The 23,478-nt window shown below is 45.0% G+C and overlaps 1 protein-coding gene across 2 annotated transcripts; it reads left to right on the top strand.

The window, feature by feature from the left end:
* Positions 1–2,289: 2,289 nt before the first annotated feature.
* Positions 2,290–19,992, top strand: cnnm3 (cyclin and CBS domain divalent metal cation transport mediator 3). Of its 2 annotated transcripts, none has more exons than XM_023960525.2 (11): positions 2,290–3,599; positions 3,673–4,007; positions 5,905–6,081; positions 7,128–7,285; positions 10,451–10,594; positions 10,664–10,822; positions 10,902–11,071; positions 11,397–11,493; positions 11,815–11,945; positions 14,487–14,613; positions 15,970–19,992. In XM_023960525.2, the coding sequence occupies exons 1-11, from the start codon at positions 2,940–2,942 to the stop codon at positions 16,017–16,019; spliced, it is 2,208 nt and encodes a 735-aa protein (XP_023816293.1). In that variant the 5' UTR covers positions 2,290–2,939; the 3' UTR covers positions 16,020–19,992. The 2 variants fall into 2 exon arrangements, with proteins under 2 accessions (XP_023816293.1, XP_078812229.1); XM_078956103.1 differs by having other exon boundaries at positions 14,765–19,992.
* Positions 19,993–23,478: the final 3,486 nt, after the last annotated feature.

The following is a 23,478-nucleotide window of genomic DNA, read 5'->3' as shown; positions in this document are numbered from 1 at the left end:
ATTTTAATGTTTTAAAAATGAGAATATCTACATCCTTCTCAAACTTCAAGAAGTTTTATAAGTTGTATCTCTCTCTCTCTCTCTCTATATATATATATAGATATATATCTATACAGATATATATCTATATATATATATACACATACATCACAATGTAATTGAAAATAAGATCGGAAACGTACGTGTTTACTTTCTTTTGCTGATGATGCAGCCGTATTACTTTTTGATGGTCGTATAATCTTCATACGCCGTCATTTAAATCTCAGACTCCGTCTCACTGAAGTATAGCGCTCTCTTTTTTTCTTCAGGCGTTTCCATGGTGACTCTGGAAATCTGCGATCCATTGAGAATGTCTTTATGTACCTGCTGTGCACGTGCATTAACCCAGGGTTACCAAGTGGAGCGTAATTATGCCAACTCATATCCGGTCTTTTGGAACCGACATACCCAGGGTAAGCAAGTTCAGGCGGATTTCAGCCAGAGTTCAGGGTTAAAGTCAGGGTAGTTTAAACGGGCCTTATGGAATACCCCCCTGCTCTTCTTATTTAGTGTAATCAACACATGGAATAAATAACAAACTTGCTGTTCCTCATAAACAGGAGGGCACCGCCTCCTATTTATGAGGAACTGCAAGTTTATTTATTATATTCTATTTTTTATTTATTATATTATTTAAAATGTATCTTTTTGAATATAAATAAAAACAGGCATATCAATCAATCCAGAATAAATCAAGTTAAAACTTATGTAACGTATAATATTTTGCTCCCCATAAAGATATATTCAATCAAAATTATACAAATAGGAAAATTCTGCAGAAAAAAACAAACAAAGCCTGGAAATATTAATAAGAAGAAATAACAAATCCATTTATTCCGTTTTCTTTGCTCTTTTGTCCATTTTTTTTAGAGCTGGACTCCTGGCATCATTTTTAGCAATGAGTTCATTTCTGCTTGGTGGGTGATGTGACGTCCTGTGTGTCTTTATGAAAAGGATCAGAGGAATTTGATTTTTTCTAAAAACCTGTAATTGGGAATATCATTTTTAAGTCTTATAAAACACTACAAACTAAATCATAGAACTCATCAGTGGGATTACTTCAAAAATATTTGATATTTTCCTAATTCTGTGCAACACCAACAGTAAAAATCCTCCAAAACACCTCAAAGCTAATAATAAACAACTGATCCGTTGTTTCTTTATCATCTCAAAAAGTGCAGCTTTTTTGCTGTCTGCATTACGTTCTGTCTTTATATTAAATACTGACACCAACTAAACCACAGGCAGACGTAAAAAATACATTTTATATGGAAAATAAAGACACGTAATAAAATGTCTCCAATAGTTAATAAATAATGGCATTATCTAGGATAGCACAAGGGTTAAATTTGCGCTCCGGGCAATTGCCCATACTTAAAACCGCTACTGGGTGCAGATGTAGAGCGGTCTACCTCTGATCGCAGGTTCAGGTCCCACCCTGACCGCCCATCATCAGTGTCCCTGGGGAAGACACTAAACCATACGTTCCTGCTGGTGGTCGTAGGTTGGCACCATTGTTCGACAGCGGAGCTGCTATCAATGGGTGAATGGGAATGTGACTTTAAGGCTCCTTGGGCCTTGAGGAGATGGCAATGCGGCATATAAGTTACGCCATTTAAGTTTGTTTTAGATTTTTAAAGACCCATTCTGATGAAATTGTGTTTATGGCGTTTTAATCGTGTTCTTTTCCGATGATGGAGGGCATGGATAAAGAAAATTTAGCTCAAAACTGTATTTCTTTCTTCAAATCATTGTAAATCAGGAGCAGGCGGAAAAATGTAGGTAGATAGTATAGTATAGAGATACAGATACTATCTGTGACATAGAAAATACGCTGGGTGGGGCCACAAGTTCCCTGCTCCGCCCCATTCTGATGCAGACAAATAATTCTATGTGGGTCTCGGCTTTTCTTGCTGGCATCTGGATCAAAACTGGCTCCAATATTGCTCTGCATTTTGGTTGCACAGCTGTTGGGTTGCTGGTAGGATGGGTTATAGGAGTGTGTAATCCGAGAGCTCTCAGGTACAGGGAGGGGAAGGAGGCAGGGTTCCTTCTTGCCAACAGCCCCGCCCACAACTCAGAAGTGAATTTCTAATGAACTCCTGCCGCTCTGCAGAAACTATGTCCTAGAAAACCACAGATTTGTTTGCTATATACAGCATAATCACAATTAAATGACCACTGGGAACATTTTACAATAGATCAGAAATTGACCAGAGTGGGACTTCAATCAATTTCATGGACTGCTTTTATCGTTTTTGTTTATTAATGTGGATGTGTGGTGGATTGTTGATTAATTATTAAGTAAAGCACTTTAAGTTGATGTACAACTTGAAAGGCCCCTATAAATAAAGTTACATTTGAATCTCGACTAGAAAGCGTGGAATAGTGGAGGAAAAAACACTTTCTGATACATTTTTGGTTATAACTTGTAGAGAAAGCTGAGGCAGAGAGTGAGGTGACTTTGGCTGAGCTTCTTTGCGTAGACAGAGAGCAGAGGCCCGCGTGTTCGGACGTGTCAAAAATGTTCTTCACGGTTTAGCAAGCGCTGAGTCTCAGCAAGCGCGAGGGCTCTTCTCCCGCCCACACTTCCCGCCCCTTCCCTGTCCGGCTTCTTCGCGCTCTGATTGGCTGGAGGAGGCGTCCGCAGCGGAGGCTTGTTTTTGTCGAACACAGATGGATGGGAGCTTCTGCTACGTCACAGGGTGGGCGGGGGGGAGGGCTTTCCAAAACAAAAACATTGCGAATCCAGATCCAAAATGGACGCCGTTCCCCCACCGAAGCACAGCTACCGGAGCCAACATGGCCGCTGCGCCGCTCAGTTTCACTGCTGAGATGGGCGGGCCGCTTTGAAGTTGAAGTCACGTGATTCGCACAGGGCCGTGTTGACCCATTCCAATATGGTGGCCAGCCTGGCTCAACGGTTTCTGTTGATGCTGTGGTTCTGCGGGGTCAGGCGCGGCACCTGCGGCGGCGAGGACCCCCACATTCTGGGGCTGCGGGTGGAAGACCCCACGGGAGCGGTGAGCATCAAAGACCGGATCATCTCGGTGCCTGAAGGAGCTTCGTTCCAGCTTCGCCTCTTCGGGGCCAACCTGAATGGAAACGGGACGTTGGTCGCGTTCGCGGCGGGGTTCGGAACCGCCGAGGACCCGTGCGGTTCCGACAGCAGCCGGCTGGAGTCCGCCTTCAGGGTGACGGAGGAGTTCAGCCAGGACGAGGTCCACAGCGGGGTCCTGACGGTCACGGCGAACCGGAGTATCCCCGCGGGCGGGGACACCTTCTACCACCTGTGCGCGCGCAGCGGGGAGACGTGGGCGTCCGTGACCCCGGACAGACTGCGGGTGATCCCCGGCGCGGCCGCGGGTTCCATACCGCCGTGGGGTCTGGCGCTGCTCGTCGCGCTGCTGCTTCTGCTCTGCGCGCTGCTGAGGACGCTGCACCTCAGCCTGCTGGGGCTCGACCCTGTGGAGTTGTACGTGCTGCACAGCTGCGGCTCCGAGGAGGAGAAGCGGGCCGCCAAGCGGCTGGAGCCGGTCCGGAGGAGGGGGAACTTCCTGGTGAGTGTGTGTGGGGGTTGGTGAGGAAGATGCTGGTCTGTTGGCCTTCGCTCAACCCGCCTCTTCTGCGCAGGCGTGCTCGCTGCTGTTCCTGTGCGTGCTGGGACACTCGGTTGTGGGGGTGCTGCTGTACCGGGCTCTGGGCTGCATCGCCTCCGCCGCCTTCACCGGGGGCTTCCTCATCTTCCTCCTGGCCGAGCTGGCCCCTCACATCCTCTGCTCGGGGTACGGTTTCCAGCTGGCGCCCGGCCTGACCTGGCTGGCCCAGGTGTGCATGGTGCTCACCTGCCCTCTGTCCTGCCCCCTGGGGCTGATCCTGGACCTGGGCCTGCAGAGGGACATCAGCACCAACTGCATCAGCGAGCGGGTCTTGGAGATGGTCCGTACCAGCGTCAACGACCCCTACAGGTAAACCGGATCCCATTTGAGGTCCGAATTCTGAGACCAGGTCACCCGGCCGCTGATCAGGACGCTCTGGGCGACCGTGAGGAGGGGTGACCCTCCAGCAAAACCAGAACCGTTATCGGCACTGGAGTTGGAGGCCAAAAAAACATCATAAGAACGTAGTAACCATGACGATGAGACACAGCAACTCATTGAAATGCGGTTTGGATTAGAACATCTTTTAACGTGATCCACATTACTTCTCGCTGTTTTTCTATATGTCATGAACATGAATCAGTGAACCTTCATTCCCGACGTCTCCATAGTAACCACCGTGCAGCACGCCTCCATCGTACCACAGCAAAAAGGGTTCAACCTGACCTTGATACAGACGTTCAAGTTGTAAAGTTTGAATCGGTGAACTGTCCTGACAAGACTGCAAAGAACAGGACGGCCATCATTTCTGTCTGTAGTTGCTTTGCCCCGCCTTCAAAATTCCTGACCAATGACTGAAGAGATCTTTAGTCATGTGGTTTTCTTTACAAGCTTTGGTTCGAAACGGGAAAGTTTCTAGTTTGAATGCAGCCTTAAAGATAGTTTAGGTCTAGTCCTGAAGACAGAAGTGGCTTCCACAGAGGAGGAGCTTAATAACCGATGCTCCGCCTTCATTTTAGTTGAGTACATTCTAGAAGCAGCAGGAAAATCTGGAACTGTTTCAGAGAAAAGACAGAGCTGTACATTTAATTCCAGCTCCTCTGGGATCTTCAGCAGAATCTGGATCCACTTCAGACGGTGTCTTCGGTTCTGATGGAACCCAGATCCTTCAGAACGGAACCGATGTCCTCAGAGAAGTTCTCTGCTGATGACTTTTCACATCTTCAGGATTGTGAGATCTTTTGGCATTCCTGTGAACCTCTTTGGGGGTGCATCTCGCCTGAAGGTGTGCTCCACGCCATCGGTTTCATGCTTGGCGCTCCAGATCCGATCAGGAAACTGGGAACACTCTAGAGCAGTGTTTTTCAACCGGTGTGCCGCGGCACACTAGTGTGTCATGGGAAATGACCCATTCGCTGATCTAAAAACATTTCCCATCTCCAGGATATCAGCTCTGTGTTCATCCAAAAAACCCTGATAAAACACTGAGTAGTTAGGAATACGAAAGATCATAAAATACTTTTTTCTCTGTGCTTATTTGATTCTATTGAAGACATTTTGATAAGAATGATGGTACTGCGATTTAGCCGTAGCGTCAGCTGTTTTCTGAAAAGTCCCGCCCCTTTAACTGTCTCCACCAATCATTCTTGGAGGCTTAATCACACGTCATCAGTCTGACCAATCAGAAGTGGTTAAAGTCTTCACTTCCTTGTTCAGATTCTGCTCATAACGTCTCTCAGTTCCAACTAAAATACCAGCTAAAGTTCGTCTTTAGTGGTGTAGCTTTCCACAGAATCCAGTGTCAGACCGTGGAACAAGTGAACAACACCATGAAGCTCAGAGACGAGAATCTGTCTTCCATTACTACATCTCCCATGATGCATTGGGTTAAAGTGACAGCGTCTCAGCGCACAATGAGTCTCTCCTCTTAACGTCTTGTAACCACAACGAACACATCCAACAGTTTTCTTTTAACTTCACTTTTATTACATCTTTTAGAAAAAACAGCTGCAGCTTCTATCTTTTTCTGCCACAATTATCACAAAAATGTGAGTGAGATCATGGAGGGGCTGTAGATCAATACAGACTATGAGTTTCTCCTTTTTTTTTCTTCCAATTTTTGGATGCTGGTGTTCCGCGGGATTTTTGTCCAGGTTAAAGTGTGCCGTGGCTCAAAAAAGGTTGAAAAACTCTGATCTAGAGGAGCCGGAGTCTCCCTGAGGCTCCTGACGTGACGGAGTCTGTGGTTGAAATGCTCTGTGTGCAGCGAGTTCGTGAAGGAGGAGTTCAGCCACGGGATGCTGCGCACCAAGACGGTGGAGGACATCCTGACGCCGCTGAAGGACTGCTTCATGCTGCCCAGCTCGGCCGTCCTGGACTTCTCCACCATGTCGGAGATCATGCAGAGCGGCTACACCCGGGTGCCCATCTACGAGGAGGAGAGGTGGGAGCTTCACCTTCATCCAAAATCAGGTTTTAAACGGTCAGAAGACTAAAACGGCGTTGGAAAGGACCTCTCACGGCACCCAGAAGGAGTTTAAAACTCCGGGTCTGAGCCTTGTTTGATCCATTTCTCATGGGTTACTGGATTACACATTCCCGGGTTTCTCAGTTCTTCAGTCTTTAGTTAGAACTCCTCGGCGTGATGAAGTGTTGATGGCGCCGGCTAACTTCTAAAGATGTTGTTCAGACAACAGTCCAAAACAAGAACCGCTGTCACTTCTAGATCACTAAGACAGAGCTCCGTTTAACCCATCAGCCTCGGTTCCACCCTCACTGATGACCACCAGCTGTGGGTTACGGTTCCGATCACAGGCGGAGGAGGCAGAAAGGAGCTTCAGAGAAGGCCTGGTCCTCCCCTAGAGACAGGCGGTGGAGCTCCAGTCTTCTGGAGGAGCTTGAGTAGATCTGCTCCTCTTCCAGAAAAAGCAACTCAGGTTGTTTAGTTGGTATGGAGATGGATGGATGGATGGATGAACGGATTGAAAATTAGGTGGAGATTAGTTTTTCCTCTACACCTCCACCTTTTTATCTAAAACACCCCACTTCCCTTTTTTTATGGTCAAAGTTTTCTCTTCTAACAACACAAATCTCCAAATAATTGATATTTCGTTGGAACATCAGTGGATGAATGCAGGTTTTGACTCGGTGCCGTCTATCAGACCTGGAGAAGGACTCGTGTTCTGGCGGCTCTGAGGAGAACATGATGGAAAAGTCTCAGTTGAACTTTAATCTGGACCCTGTTACTGTTTGAACTCTGATGTTTTTTCTTCTGTAACTTTTCAACCGGGTCGACCCGGGTCACAATATCAAACTAAAAAATCCAAAGGTTGAAAAACCCAAAAGCTTCTTCTCAACTTCCATCATGAACCAGAGCCTCAGAGAAGATGAAGCTTCTGCTGCTTGTCTGTTCTAACCTCTGTTGAAGGAACATCCGTGACTCTGGACCGTCTGAAGAACCGGCTCTTTTCCAACCCTCCTGTCCTGCAGGTCCAACATTGTGGAGATTCTGTATGTTAAAGACTTGGCGCTGGTGGACCCGGATGACTGCACGCCCATGACAACCATCACCAAGTTCTACAATCACCCGCTGCACTTCGTCTTCAACGACACTAAATTGGACGCCATGCTGGAGGAGTTCAAGAAAGGTGAGCGATGGAGCTGCTGAAGCTGGAACCGGCAGGAGGTCCTTCCATGTCCGCCTCGTGGTTGATGATCCTCCTGAAAGAAAGTTGAGATGTTTCCTCTGGAACCGCTTGCCTCCCTTTCAGTGGAGACCAGTGAAGAGGTTTGGACAGTAGACACAAGAACCACAGATGAGTCGGACCAAAATGGCCGCCTCTGCGCCACGCAAGAGTCCATAGCAACCAAACATTTCCACGTCTGGCGCTGATTCAGATATCTATCACCTATTTTTATTAACAAGCGGCGTTCCTTAGGAATCGGACATACACTAGCCCCGCCCACATCGTTAACTCCACAAGGATGATGTTTACAGTTGGCAGCAGATTTGTGTTGATTGAGTTCAGTTTGTCGTGACTGATGTTCCTTCCGACCACGCCTTCGTCTGATCCAGAAAACACTTTGATGTGTTTACACAGAGTCTAAACATAAACTTTCCATGGTTTCCATGGCAACATTTCACCTTTTTTATTCTTCTTGTCAATTTCCGTGATGAATTGATGATTAAAATACGTTGACATTAGAATTATCAGCCAAGAGTGGTCTTGGCCTTTCAGTTGAGGCGTCACCATAGCAACGGGGCAAAAATGAACTTGCAAGAGGGGAAAAGTTTTCCTTTGGGGAAAAATGGTGGGGAATAAAACCCCTCAGTTTCAGAGATGACCTCTGACTTTTGTGCAGAGCGCCCTCTTGTGGAAAAGTGTAACACTTGCAGACCTGCAACATTGAAAACCCAAACCGTAGTCCAGTTTTTGTGTGTTGGCCTTACACAGAACCAGAACTGCTTTTCCGCAATACAAACGGTGCCATGTTGAGGTCAAACGGCGTCCGTGAGCAGTGATTGGTCCGAGTTGATCTGAGTCGTCGTTTCTATGGCAACCACTAACACCAGTCAGGGGTGTTGGAATGCCACACGCTACTTAAAAACGGGCATAGGACGTGGGGGGCAGCAGGCTCCGCCTACTTTTATTGAGGCATCTGATTGGTCAGTTTATAACTTGAATAACTTGAACTATAGATAAAATATTTTAAAATTAAGGACAAAATCAATATGATGTTAAAAGAAGGTATCAGATCCAGAATGTTTCTTCTGACCAATAGAACGACTGAGGAACAGCTGTTTATTTCTCTATAGAATTCCATGGAATTCTATCTTGGAGCCACTTCCTGTTAGGAACGCCAGGGGGAGGGGTCACTCCATCCCATGGACAGTTGATGGTTCAAGTTCAGTTTTATTGTTAAAAGCGCATGTATGAATGGTGGTTGCTAGGTATGGAAGCGATTCTGTAGCATTAATAAAAAGCAAAGTCAAAACCAGAAATGCTTTTTCATTTTCAAAATGAAGCTGCATTTTTTGACTCAAAAATATAATGAAAAAGTAATCCACCAAAATGCTTTTTCTTTTCCTTCCTCAACACAGCTTATTCTGTCACTTAAATAAAATTAAAATTAAAATGGTATTTGACATTTCATTTTCAAGACGTTCTCTGGTAAATGTGTAGCAAAATTCATTTAGAAATGTCTAATTTGACATTTAAAATGGATTAATAGAAATGCTTTTTAATTTTCAAAATGAAGCTGCATTAAATGACTCAAAATTCAAATGAAAAAGCAATATTTCAAAATGCTTTTTCATTTTATACTTAAAACCGCTTATTCTGTGTCATAATTAAAACGAAAATGCAAAGAGGGGATTGCATTTGCATTTTAACATCCACCCTGGGAAACTTGTAGCAATATTCATTTCTTAAATGCATTAGCAGAGGGGAGGCGGGGCGATGACGTCACTGCTTTCTCCGTGTGTACGGCCGCTGACACACACACGCACCAGGAGCAGACTGTGTTAGTGGCAGAGAAGACGGCTTTGAGTTGGTTGTGAACTTCTGATGAGTTTCCACAGCTTCTCAGGACTACATAGCAGCATCACTCAGCGCGAAGCTGCAGGAGACTATCTTCATAATGTGCTTTTATTACTGTCATGATTATTATTAAGGGCCTGCTCTGCTCGATCATATGTTTTTAAATCCGTGCGGTCAGACGACGCTGAAGAAGTTGGGTTGCGATTCACAGCTTCTGATTCGCGAGGGAGATAAAGGAACATTCTGCTGCATTTCTCGCATTAAGATCCAGGAATCCAGGTTTGAGCAGTCCAGGTCCAGCGGTTTGTGAACAGGACCCGGTTTTAGGTGATCTCAACGCGAACACAGACACACCAGGTCTCTCAGCGACAGCGGCCGTACACACGGAGAAAGCAGTGACGTCATCGCCCCGCCTCCCCTCTGCTAATGCTTTTAAGAAATGAATATTGCTACAAGTTTCCCAGGGTGGATGTTAAAATGCAAATGCAATCCCCTCTTTGCATTTTCGTTTTAATTATGACACAGAATAAGCGGTTTTAAGTATAAAATGAAAAAGCATTTTGAAATATTGCTTTTTCATTTGAATTTTGAGTCATTTAATGCAGCTTCATTTTGAAAATTAAAAAGCATTTCTATTAATCCATTTTAATTGTCAAATTAGACATTTCTAAATGAATTTTGCTACACATTTACCAGAGAACGTCTTGAAAATGAAATGTCAAATACCATTTTAATTTTAATTTTATTTAAGTGACAGAATAAGCTGTGTTGAGGAAGGAAATGAAAAAGCATTTTGGTGGATTACTTTTTCATTTTATTTTTGAGTCAAAAAATGCAGCTTCATTTTGAAAATGAAAAAGCATTTCTGGTTTTGACTTTGCTTTTTATTAATGCTACAGAATTGCTTCCATAGCTAGGGATCCAGTCAAATGTAACTTTGTTGCTGCAGCATAGAAAATGAATTTCCGCGTCTATTAGCTCTGGACAAGAAATAAGTCGGATGGTTGCTATGGTCCATTCCCTTTAGGACGGCGGCCATATTGAATCCATTAAAATCCTTCCAGTGGTAACTAAACTAAAGACTTATTCACCTGTAGAGCTGCACGCCAGGGCTTCAGCGTTTTCAGATGGGGGGTGGGGGTTGTGGAACGAGTGTGGAGGGACTCGGTCCGGCTCCTAGATCCCGTTTTTGAGGAGAACTGTAAAAGTGGGAAGTTTCGAATGAAAACCATACGTAGGAAGGTTTTCTGTACGGGTCATTTGTTCACTCAGGAAACTCCCACATGGCCATCGTCCAGAAGGTGAACAACGAGGGGGAGGGGGACCCGTTCTACGAGGTGCTGGGATTGGTCACGCTGGAGGACGTCATCGAGGAGATCATCAAGTCGGAGATCCTGGACGAGTCCGACGGCTACCGTGAGTGTTTGTGAGCGTGTTCTGTCCGTGTCCCGCCACGGTTGTTCACACCTGCGTGTCGTCCCACAGTGGACAGGAAGCTGAAGCGGCCCCTCCCGCCCCTGGAGATTTCTCTGGAGCCTCGCAGCTCCGGCGAGGAGTTTTCTCTCTTCAGGCCCCCAGAGGGAGAATCCAAAATCCACACCTCGCCACAGCTGCTGCTCGCCACGCACCGCTTCCTGTCCAGAGGTGTGTTGACCGCCATCCCCGACTCTGTGTGTACATTTAAGCTGCATGAAGATGCTGAGAGTGACCTCTGGCCCTACAGAGGTGGAGCACTTCAGCCCGGCCCGGGTGTCCGAGAAGGTTCTGTTCCACCTCCTGCGCCACCCCAGTGTCAACCAAGAGGTGCACTTCGAAGCCAACAACCGGCTGAGCCCCAGCCACTACCTGTACACCCGCAACCAGCCGGTGGACTACTTCATCCTGCTGCTGCAGGTACGTACCGCCTGCAGGGGGCGCCCTGCACTGGAAATAACCGGACATGGTGAAAAACCACAAAAAAAAGGTTTTTATGGCAAATGTTGAGACGATTTATCAGACTTTAGCTGAGTGTCTTAAATGTCATTTTCATGTCTTTTGTTCCGTTTTAGAGGCAACTTGCTTTAAAATAGAAAAACACAGAAAAGACACTAAAAACAATTGCAAATACAACAAAACAGATTTGTTTTCATTGAAAAAAACGTTTTTTTGATTTAGGAGCTAAAGAGAAAAAAAATGTTTGTAAGAATTAAATAAAAGGGTTTTCTGTCTTTTCTTTCAGGGTCGCGTTGAAGTGGAAATCGGCAAAGAGGGGCTAAAGTTTGAAAACGGGGCATTTACGTACTACGGCGTCTCTGCCCTGACGCTGCCATCCTCAGGTGAGGGCGGGAACTAAACATAAAATTCTTTCTTCTTTCATCTTCTTCAATCCTCCTATGATCTTTAAAATCATTTTTAAAATGTTGTAACTTGCTTCCTGAATCCGGATGCTGACATGTTACAGCAGGAAATGGAGCAGAAGTCCAACAGCTGGGCTCTGAAGGCGGCCGACATCCTTAAGCAGCAACCCCCCTTTAATATTTTCAAAATAAAAGCATAGGTAGTCGTAGTAGCATTTAGCCCGCCCCCGATCACAGCTGGAAGTTTTCTTTGTAGCTTCTCCTTGTACATGAGGACTAACGGAGACCGTTTGATTGCAGTGCACCAGTCTCCGGTATCGACCCAGCGGAGCTCTCCCAGAGACCCCTTTGATTCTGGGGAGGCCACCAGCCCGTCCAGCTACTGTCCTGACTACACCGTCCGCGCGCTGACCGACCTGCAGCTCATCCGGGTCAGTGAACGACCTTTCACCTTTCCGTCTTCAGGTCTGCTTTAATGGGAGTCAACCAACCAGAAGTGAAAGGCGTTTCTTCGGACCACAGATGTTTGATGCTCCTGTTCACGGTTTCACTGAAAAGGCTGTTTCACAGAAGAAAACCCAATTCATTCTGGAGATCGCAAACAACTCCGCCCCCAAATGATGACATCACAGCAGGAGAAACCGTCAAAAAATGAACGGGGCCAAAATTTCTTATGGGGTTCAAAAAGAATTTCAAAATTCACGAATATAATCAAAAGAGGCGTGTTTGGGATATCCAAAGAAATTTTTTTAGAATTATTATGGGATGGCCTAAGGATTTAAGGCTCGGCAGAGTTTTTTTTTTTCTCCAGCAAAGTGCAAAATTTGGCGATTTTCACATTTTTATACAATGTCAAGAAAAACTTTTGTTTTGGCGATTTTCTCAGAATTTCAGACATTCAACCAGGTGACGTCTGCAACCAGTCTACGTTGACCTAAGTTAACTTGCGTCTAGAAGCCGCCATCGTGAATTTTCCAAAAAGTGACCATTAGTACCTGCTACAAATTTGAACGTCAACGACCGATTTTGAGCTCTTGCCTTGTGAGCCCTGGAGCGTCGTTGGGAAGCTAAACTGCTGGATTTAAGGTTTGTAGATTTTTAAGCCTGCTAGCCTGGCGAGCTCACAGAAGTGGCTAACCACCACTGCTAGCACATTTCTTTTTAGCAAATGTAACACATGAATCCTTGAACGGACTGTTATGACATATGAAATGAATTTATTTGGAATGTGGGCGTGGTTAAAAAAATAAAAACTTTAGCCGATCTTTCTAAGAAACACATAGGCCAAATTTTGAAAAGGTGTTTTTTTTTCTTATTGAACTTGTCATGTGACCAGGCTGGAAGGGCAGAGGAGAGGAGTCAATGAGGTTTCTAAGTGACATGGTTTACGTAAGCATTAAATGGCCAACAACGTGTGCATTATTAGAAATTGGAAATTAGAAATTAATTTCTAATAATGCACACGTCGTTGGCCATGAAGCCGCTTATACCATGGTCACTTACAAAAGAAATAAATAATCATCCACCCTTTGCCGGCAAAGCCTGTACGGACTTGGACTGCAGCGGCAAAGAAAAGCGTTATATCTATGCTGATGATCACGATGTGTTAAATAAAGCATCAGATCAGAGAGAAAGTTCTCCTCTTACCGCTTGTTTTTGTCCAGACGATGAAGATAACGTTTGTTTTAAAGAAGACAGAACATTTAGGTGATGTGACCAGAACTACTTTTTAGACGTGCATTATCACTTTTCAATGCACACCCAGCAGCCAATCAGAATCAAGAATTCACCCGTACCGTGGTATAAATAAATATATATACAGTGATCCCTCGCTATAACGCGTTTTACTTTTCACGGTTTCGCTACTTCACGGATTTGCATCGTGCATTGTGTTCTGCATTCTGATTGGCTAAAAAGTCACTCCGCTTCTTCTCTACCTGTGCGTCAATAACGCTGCAGTTTAATATGTACACGTACGTAAAACAGCTTGCCAAATTAACAGCACGTACGTGCAAATTCTCTTGCAATTTCGAGTTTCTCTAAAACCCATAGAAAAAAGAGCAACAACAACTGCCTATCACTATGTTCTTCTCCCGAACAAACACAGCTGCATCGCGGGCTTCAGAAAAAGAAAACACTGCAGAGCGGAGTCAGGATGCAGCGGCTCAGTCTGTAGAGCAGTGAAATACACCTGAGTCACTATTTGTCCAACTGTACTTTGTATTTTTTTCATAATTGTTTTTTAAACTTTCTCTCGTTTAATCCAATTCTTCGGGTCGCGGTGGGCGGGGCTAATCTCCGCGATTTGAAGCCTTCTGACTGTTCACATTGATGATTAAAATTATTATTTGACAGTACAGTACAGAGTTATTTGTTGAAAAAAAACGTCTCTAAAGTACTTTTATTTGTGAAACAAATGCTTGAGCCTGTAAAATGGTTTATTCTTTCTTTTCAATGTATAATAGAGTATTTAATTGTATAATAATTGAAAGAAAATAGAGGTTTCTACTTCACGGATTTTGCCTATCACGGGTTCTTTTTGGAACGTAACCCCCGCGAAAAACAAGGGTTTACTGTGTATATGTATATATATATATATATATATATATATATATATATACATACATACATACATACATACATACATACATACATACATACATACATACATACATACATACATACATACATACATACATACATACATACATACATACACACACACACACACACACACGCACACACCCACACACACACACACACACACACACATATCTCTGAGAGTGTACAGTTAGGGGGCTGCGGATCATGTGACGCCACACAGAAAGACGTCTCTTAACGTCAGCCGTTAGCGCTCCTCTCATGTCCGCCATGATGAACTTTAGTTTCAGAAGAATCCAAAGCGCCGTTGGCGCCCGTTCAGGTACCACCCCTTTTCCGTGAAAATTCTAAAGCGCCTCCTCCCGCTGCAGGTGACACGCCTGCAGTACCTGAACGCCCTCAGGGCGTCCCAAGTCGGCCAGAGTCCAGACCCCCCCGAGATCAAGATCCTGCCCAACAGTCAGATGAAGCTGCTGAACGACAGGAACGCCGCACAAGGTAGCCGTGCTCGAAGCGCCGTGTGACCCCCGAGCGGCGCCGTGTCTGTTGGAATGTGCTTTCCTGTTTGCCTTCAGCTGAACTGATTTAATTTTCTCTTTCTCTTTCTTCTACCTCCCGCCGTGCCTCCTCTCGCCTCTGGCCCGTCCAGAGTTTCCTGTAAACTTTTCTTTTTTTGATACCATTGACTACCGTTGAGTGCTTTTGTTTTGCATGAGGTAAATGAGCTCCGACAGGACCCACGCCCCCCCCCCAGGACTCCTCCCACTTACCAAAGCAGTGCTCCTTATGTGCTCGTGTGAGCCGGCGGGTGTGTGTCTGCCCCTCCTTAAACCATCCCACCTCCTCCGAGACGCCGTCAGGCCACAATCTGTTCATCGCTTTCATCCTCATCCGTTCGCCGCCGCGTTAAAGACGTTCCGCGTTCACACCGGAGCTCTACTTTTGAGATTTACAGATACAAAAAAATGACTTGACAATCCGACAGACAACAGGAAGGAATGTTCGGAGAACAAAGACGGACGCCAAACGCCGTCTGTCCCAACAAAAGCACGTGGTCTTCTGTGGCGCAGGAAACGTCCTCCTGACCTTCAGCCGATTCACCAGAACCTCAACAAACGGGTTCCAGTTTGACCGTTTGAACAAGAATATTTAAAGCAATAAACCCCACGTGGCGCTGCCTCACGGCGCCTCATGGTGGCGCTGCAGACAGCGTAATGGAGAACTGCTGAGATAACAGATAAAAGGTTGAATCAACGGATATTAAGAAGAGCGTCTAAGCATAAAAATCTGCTTTTCCAAAAACAAACAAAAGCAAAAGAAGTTCCTTAAAAAACGTCTTGAAAACATTTTCTATCATTTTTTTTACGATGTATTCATTGCAGTGAAAGTAAAGCAGCTTTTACAAAAACGTTTAAATGAAAGAAGCAATAAATGAAATGCTTTAATTGGAAGAATCCATTATAGTCCCCCAGTCCAGGCCTCGAATCCCCCCCCGCCCCCTGTTGTTGTCGTTAAGTCCTGGAAAACTTGGACTTTAAGCACAAAAGTCAGAAAAGTGCTGCTCTACGTCCTCATTAACCTCCCATAAGATGGCGGGAAGCTGCTTTACTGAAGATTTGAACCAAATAAAACGTGCGTTTGATCGAAAATCAGGACGGCAGAAGAAAGGATGAACAGAAGCTCGGGAAAAGCTGCAGGATGAAAACCAAACCTGCTTTACGCTTCTCATGTCTGTTTGGTCCCTTTAACCCCGCCCCCTCCAAACCACTAAACTCCCACCCCATGTCCGCCTGTGTGTTTCATTCCTGTGGTGATGTCATCCCTCACTCACCTCTCATTGGTCGGGTCCCACAGGTGGCAGCCGAGCCCAGGAGAGCTCCACAGAAGAGGAGCCTCATGGGTAATGCAGTCCAAACTGTCCTCTGCTAATTTAAGAAGATAAAGTATATTTTGAATTGATCAATCATCCATGGCTGGAACGTAGGACAAGACTGGAGTGAGAGGGACTTTCTCTACTAGACCCGCTGCTCACTTTTCATCTCCATTTTCATTCCTTTCATGGATTTCCATGCAGTGTTTAGGTTTATTCCTGTTATGTAAATGTCTGTATAAATGTAGCGAAGGAGAGGAGCTATGTGAATCTTTTAAAAAAATATTATTTGCTAATAAATGTGATCTTATCTTCATCCAATAGCTCCCTGACAGATGTAACTCTGGTGGAAACAGTAACTGAACTGTCAATATAATAACCAGATTGGATTTAGCGTCCATAACCTTTAGAGACTTACATTTTTGTTGATTATTTAACGAGATCTCTGAGTTCTGTCCAAAGAAACCCGCTTTGTTTCTACGAATGAAAGTGCCATCACCGTTGGACGACCCCCCTCTGGGTTGACCCCGTAGCACCGGCGGTTTAGCTCCAGTGTTTCCGTTGGTTCGACTTCCGTGTCGTGCGGCTAACGTGTTTCCGGGCAGATTCTGAAGCGGTTCTGTGCCGTCATGCGTCCCTCAGCGGTAGTGAAGCGTTTACGTGGTCCACGGTAATCCGCTGATCCGTTATTCCCACGCCGTGTCGTGACCAACGAGCTCGTTTTTGTGGGTTAAACCTTTAACACCAAAGCTTTCGCTCCGGTGTTGACGTTCTTCATGTGAAAAAAAAAGTCGACTTTCCACCAATACCATAAACGCATTACTACTAGAATCTGTTAACTGCGTAAACGCTGGAAGAGTTGCACGTGTTTAAGGAGCGTGGTGACGGCTCTGGTGTTAAAGGGTTAAAGAAAATATGAATCCACAGACTTTACAGTTGGTTGGTTGCTATGGGGACGTGAGGTGAGGGGCGGAGTCTTAAACCACATGCAACAGGCTAGAATGAGTTTTTGGACGTGTTTGTAAAGGATAAGATTTTTAAAAAGGAGCCGAGAAATCTGACCAAACTACACTGGCCAACATTTTATTGTTTTTTACGTTGTTTTCATATCAAATATGAAAAATTCCTTTTTATTGTCTTCAAAGCTTCTAGTTTTTCTTCTATGTGGTCTTTAATGATGGAGATTTCAGACCATCTGAACTAAAGCCGACGGTTCTTCTGGTTGAAAAGCCAGATCCTGTCTGGATTGAACACTAATCCGTGCCTCCTGATGGAATATTTGTCTCCGAGTCAGAGGACTTTTTATGAACACTTCCTTTGTGACCTTTTCCTTTATATTGGAGGACGGGGTTCACTTACTTGTCCACCCAGAGAAACAGAAACGTGTTGCAATGATGGTTTTTGCAGAAGTTGCCATGAGGTTCACTTTCATATCCGTTTTGTGTTCTTGGTGCCTTTATTCCAGTTTCCGTCTCAGCACCAAACAGGTTGCTTTGTCGTTCTTCATTGTGTGCCAAAGTCATGTGTGTGTGTGTGTGTGTTTGTGTGTGTTCCAACCAACCGTCCACTTCAGACACCAACATCTAAGGTGGTTGAAAACACTTTGCACATTAAATTTGTGCACCCTTAGGCCGTTTTTAAAGCTTGGAGGTTCGCCCCTCGCTGGCTTACAGCTGCGTCGCAGGCGTACAGCGGTCCTCCGCCGTCTGTCAGAAATGCCTCTAAAATTGTCATTCAAGCCAAATGGACCTAAATCCAAACTTAAAGGGGCTTCAACATTGTAGGGGTAGCTAAAGTTGGGGGTTTAAATCCTTACGTGACTTCCAAACTGGGTCAAAGGTCAAACCAAAAAGGGCATGAGTGTAATGAGCTCCTGTCTGTTTTGCGTTAAGCAAAGGTTTGATTCCCATGCAGGACAGAAAACGTGATTACCTTAAAGCTCACTAAAACCTGAAATCATCACAGATGTCTTTTTAAAGGTGAATCTCTTTTAGCTTAATTTATTTCCAGAAAAAACACACTTATGCTGACGCTTCGAGGGGTTAATGGTCTTAGAAATTAAATGAACTACCAAATGTTACCTTTTCTAGTGAATATTAATGTAACTTTATTTATCATTAATCCCAACAAATCTGGACTTTCTTTAGCTGCTCTAAATATGATTGATTTCAAAGAAAATATTATCCTGTGACATTTCTTTTTAATTTTTTTATTTCCCTTTTTTTTCAAATCTCTTTACATTCCTTCATCAGTGGAGGTTGTAGCCGTCCTTCCTGACGGCTTTTTCTGCCTTCATCTTCATCGTTCTTCCTCAGTCATTCCTGCGTTAATGCGTGAAACGTCTTTTTTTTTCTTCTTAAATCTCCACTGAAATTTCCATTTCAGCAGTTCAAAGTCTAAAATGCGGCGTCATCATTGGCCTGCAGGTGTTGGAAGCTGTTGCCGGTAGCAACAGTGCAGGTGTTGGCCAAACAATGGCCCCACCCCCCACCGAGTCTTCTTAACAGGAAGAGGTCATTTCGGTCCAGCAGAGGGCGCCACAGCGCTGCGGGACGACATGTTTCAGGTTCAGCTCTTCTTTGTGACCTGTTCCTGATCGTGGCGACCTTCGCTTTTGGCTCCACGTCCGTCTTGGCGTGTCATCCGTCGTTCGCACAAACGTCTCCTGTGTGTAAACGAGGGATCTATCAGAAAACGTCCCGCCGTCGTGTAACGGGACAGACGGGGGTTTCAGGTCTGCTTCAGTGGGATTTTAGTGCAGGGTGAGGAAGATGATGACGATGGTGGACGACAAAAATCCACTTCCTGTTGTGTCCAGAATGAGAGTGGACGTTTTTTCCTTTTCATCTTTTCCACGCCACACGCCCCTCTGGGTTCCAGTTTGTGTCCAGTTGGGGGATTTTCACAAATAAATTCAACATATTTCCAAATGTTTGGAATGAAAAGCTTATGGTGACATCATATCCTCTGCAGAATTACAGAATTGTTAACCGTAACCTCTGTCACCCGATCACGCTCCGGTAGCCAATGTCCTCAAAGCCCCGCCCCCATGTAAACTCAGGATCAACGCCAAAAGCAAGAAGCCTGAACTGGAAGTGTAAATTGAGCTTAAAATGAAAAAACGAGGTAAACAATACTGTCCTTTAAAGGTGTTTCATTTGGTAGCACTTTCAGATTTATAGTGTTTTGTTTCAAGTTTACAACAGTTTTTAGCCTGTAAGGTGGTCCGCTGGTGCACAGCTCCCATGTTTCAGACGTTTTCCCAACACGCCGTCCATCTGCAACACCGGCGCTTTCACAGCAGCTCAGAACGCCGTTTGAATTGTGGACTTTTCACGCGTTTGTTGGTTGAGACTCCAGGCTTATGATGTCCTCAATAACATTCCAGTGGATGTCTGTAAAATCGACCAAACGGTTTTAGTTTCCGCTCCTGTTTGGTGTCAGTAGAACTTGGATTGTCCTGGAGCAGACCTGACATCTTTGGACTTTAAAAACACGTTTTCCTTTTTTCTTTTATTTACGTTCACGGTCATGGTAGTTCTCCAAAGTGAAAGGCCTTTGTTAGCTTTTCCTCATCATAGAGGAAGTGGGTACACGTATAAAACCCATCAAAAGTGTGTCGATGTCACATTTCTGCTCTCGTATTTATTTCCTATCTGTCTGAATGCTCACATATTGAAATGCATCTTCCAGTTTTGTTTGTCTGATTCTTAAGAAAGTATTTTATTGAATATTGTCGTACTACATTAATGTCTTTGGTATCTGAATGTAAAAAGATAATCCCAACATTTCCACTTAAACTGTGTGCTAATATAGAAATGTTTAGGTTGGAGGACGCGGTGTAGATCCTACTTTCCTGTTTGCCGCTGTTACCGAGAGCGTTTCATCCGTTCCGACTTTCCGGGTTACATTTGTATAGACTCTGTTTTATCTGGACGTTTTTCCAAATGCTGGTGGGTTTGGGGACACTGAGGTTTCTTAGGAAATAAACTTGATCCTGTTGTAAAGGTTTTGTCGTGTGTTTGTGCCTCACACATTAACCACCAAATTAGCCGTTAAAGGAGATTATTTTGCCGTTCACCTATGAATCAGTAATGGACGGCGCTACGGGCTGCAATAGTCGTAGACGGCTCGGTGAGCCCGTAGAGTAAAAAATGTTCGTGAATGTTTTTGCTCTACAAGCATTCTGCAGGTTTTTGGGTTGTGTAGGGGGGTTGGAGAGGGGAGGGGCTGCTTCTGACGAGGAGCGCAGGTGAGTCTCACCGTTCTCATAAAGCTCGTTACCATTGTTGTGATTGGTAAGTTTATCGTGAAGCATTGGTAAGGATAATGGAAGTTCCACGCACGTATGACATATAGTCGATGATGTCATACGGCGTCCTTACGCCACATCCTAGTTGTTACTAAGGTACTAACTAAACGTGCTTTTGTCTCGACCATCTATCGTCACGGCGATGGTTTTTCCTCAAAAGCTTAATCGTCTCGTCTTATGGAATCACTTTAGATCCAGGACCTTCATTCAGGGTCACGGCAAAAGCCGCCACGTTGTTTCCTGGTTCATTATCTCGGTCCAACCTAGGGTTGGGCGATGTCCCCTAATTTGGCCGTTGACGATGTTTGCTGTCAACCATCGGGATGGACGATGACATCGTCGGGGGGGGGGGGGGGGGTATTTTTACATTTTTCGTTCTTATATAACTGCTATTCGTTATTTTGCTTTTTTCATTTTATTTCCCAACTAATGGTTAATCTGCGATGATCCAGTATAAACTGAGGGAAGTGACTTTAACAGAAAAAGTAACAAGCAAAATAGAAAAGAAGTAGTCCGCTCCCGCACTTAACTAGCGAAGTGGACCGGCGGAGGGCGGATTTACAGCTTTATGTTTGATGGGAAGGGGGGGGGGGGGGTACATGAGCGGTATGTGTGGGAGATTTAAGACTGCGATCCGTCCCGCAGCTCCAAAGCTAATGTTGTTAGCCCGTGTTAGCATACTGCTAATCCTGGCTTCGTTCAGAAAAAGCACTGACCACACGGATTAAAATTCAAATGATGAGCGAACAGGTGTTTCATAATAACCGTAACATTATTAAAAGCACGTTTAGAAGATCGTCTCGTATTTTACCGAGCTGACATGTCAATGTATATAGTCGCTCGGCGCTGTTATCGTTTTGTATTGAATTGTTACCTTCAATAAAGTTTGGAAAAAAAGCCGCTCGGCGGAAGTTGTATCCTCTTCCGGTTTTCAAACTGCGCATGTGCGAATACTGCGCGTGTGCGAATGATTTATTCCGACCGAAATTGTGACCTTAGTGAACGTTTTTATATTCTGAAAACATTTTTCTGGGCCCATCTACACGGTTGGATTCTAATCCGACCATTGATCCCATCAGGATATTTTGTACATGTAACCGCGGCTTATGGTGTCGACGCGCAACGTGGCGGGGGCGTGGCATCACGATGGTGGTCTCTCCATCGGGATGTCAGTCACCCATCACGATGGACGATGATATCGTCCATCGGCACAACCCTAGTCCAACCCTCACACCAGATTTCACACAGCGGATGAAAAAAGGACTGAAATTCCCACGGTGATGAAACAAACCGCAGAGACCTGTTTCGGCGTGGAAACCACACGTGAGCTGCAGAAGCACCGATGATGGCATCCATAAGAGGAAGTGCCGTTTCCTCGCCAAGCTACAGACCAGCCACACGCCTGGCTCAAGACGCCCACCTAAAAGCAGAACCAGGACCTATGAAACCGGCGGTTCCTCCATGTGCCAGTCTAGATGATTTGGGTTGGGCGGGGGGCTTGTCTCTGCATACCTACCCCCGTCAGGTTCTGACTGGCTGAAAACATGAGGAGGACACAGGGATTTCAGTTTCCTGCTCTTACCAGTACCCCACCGGCTCCCTACTGACCCGGGACCAGGGTCGGGGCTAGAACTGGTGGTGGACCCTAGACCAGAGGGGTCTGCATGGCGCTGAGAACTGGTCTGTGAGAGCGGCTCAAGTAAAATACAAGTAAAAAAAAACAAGGAGAAACTCATAGTCTGTATTGATCTACAGCCCCTCCACAATCTCACATGCATTTTTGAGAAAATTGTTGCAGAAAAAGCTGGAAACTGCAGCTGTTTTTTTTCTAAAAGATGCAATAAAAGTTAAGTTAGAGTATCTAAAAATAGTTTGATGTGTGTTCGTTGGTTTCAAGACGTCTAACGACAGATCTCCTTGTGCCCTGTCCCTCTCACAACCCAATGCCTCATGGGAGATGTAGTGCATAAAACGGCCGGAGATCGTGTCTCTGAGCTTCATTGTTTTGTTCACTTTTTCCACGGTCTGATACCGGATTCTGTGGAAAGCTACACCGCTAAAGACGAGCTTTAGCTGGTATTTTTGTTAGAACTGAGCGACTTTATGAGCTAAATCGGGACAAGGAAGTGAAGACTTTAACCACTTCTGATTGGTCAGACTGATGACATGTGATTAAGCCCCCCTACAATGATTGGTGGAGACAGTTAAAAGCGACAGGACTTTTCCAAAATACAGCCGGAGCTGCAGCTGAATCGCGGTATTGTACCGTTATTCTTATCAAAATGTCTTTAATAAAATAAACGCAAAGAAAAAGTATTTTACGATCTTTTATATTCTTAAATCCTCAGTGTTTTATCAGGGCCTGTTTGGATGAACAGAGAGCTGAAATCCTGGAGATGGGAAATGTTTTTAGATCAGTGAATGAGGGGAATTTCCCACGGCACACTTGACCATCTCCCACGGCACACTAGTGTGCCGCGGCACACTAGTGTGCCGCGGCACACTGGTTGAAAAACACTGGTGTAACCCACCGAAGAGCGTTTGCTACTTAGGGGTCACCAACGTCGTCTCAGGTGTTAAAGGGTTAAGGCAAATTCAAGAAAAGAACTTCAACTTAGCCCTTGTGCTATCTTAGATGACCCCCCCCTTCCATTAACAGCCAAACGGGGACGGCTAAAAAATAAACAATGGAATCGTCACGAGACGATGATGTTGGGCTTTGCTGTCATTCACCTCTCCACGGCCTGAAGAAGACGCCGACGTCTCGTTTGATCGATGATGAGGATGAGCGCTGGTACTATGGCAGAAATGTGAATGGATCTGCTGTCAATCAAAGTATTGCTTACATCAGTCTCCGTGTTCCTGAAGGACTTATCGCGTCAGTCGGTTTGTGTTTATTTGGTTTGTGTTTATTTGCACAATGAGGCTTCAATGGAAACAGTGTGATAGTGAAATTGTGCTTTTTCAACATTTCTAGAATTTGGATAAAGTTTTGCGCATTTGTGTGATGGAAACGCAGCTAACGAAGAATTGACGAGAACGAAATGACGCTCAGTCGCAACTTCAGATTGAAAAAATTTTCAGCTCAACAGATTTTCTTGAAGGAAGTTCTAAACATTTCAGTTTGAAACCAGAATGGAGTTTGAGTCCAGATCATGGCAGCAAACCTCCATGAAGTCTG

The sequence above is a fragment of the Oryzias latipes genome, chromosome 12 (genome assembly GCF_053564925.1).
Source record: "Oryzias latipes strain Hd-rR chromosome 12, Olatipes_Hd-rR_3.1".
NCBI classification, from domain to species: domain Eukaryota; kingdom Metazoa; phylum Chordata; class Actinopteri; order Beloniformes; family Adrianichthyidae; genus Oryzias; species Oryzias latipes.
Note: the sequence above shows the minus strand (reverse complement) of the source record. Positions and strands in the feature narration are given on the sequence as shown.

Excerpts from the sequence above, each read along its gene's own strand:
- cnnm3 (XM_023960525.2), top strand. The coding sequence starts at position 2,940 with ATGGTGGCCAGCCTGGCTCAACGGTTTCTGTTGATGCTGTGGTTCTGC. Across the intron at positions 11,072-11,396 it reads ACTTCATCCTGCTGCTGCAG|GGTCGCGTTGAAGTGGAAAT; the intron begins GTACGTACCGCC and ends CTTTTCTTTCAG. Across the intron at positions 11,494-11,814 it reads CCTGACGCTGCCATCCTCAG|TGCACCAGTCTCCGGTATCG; the intron begins GTGAGGGCGGGA and ends GTTTGATTGCAG.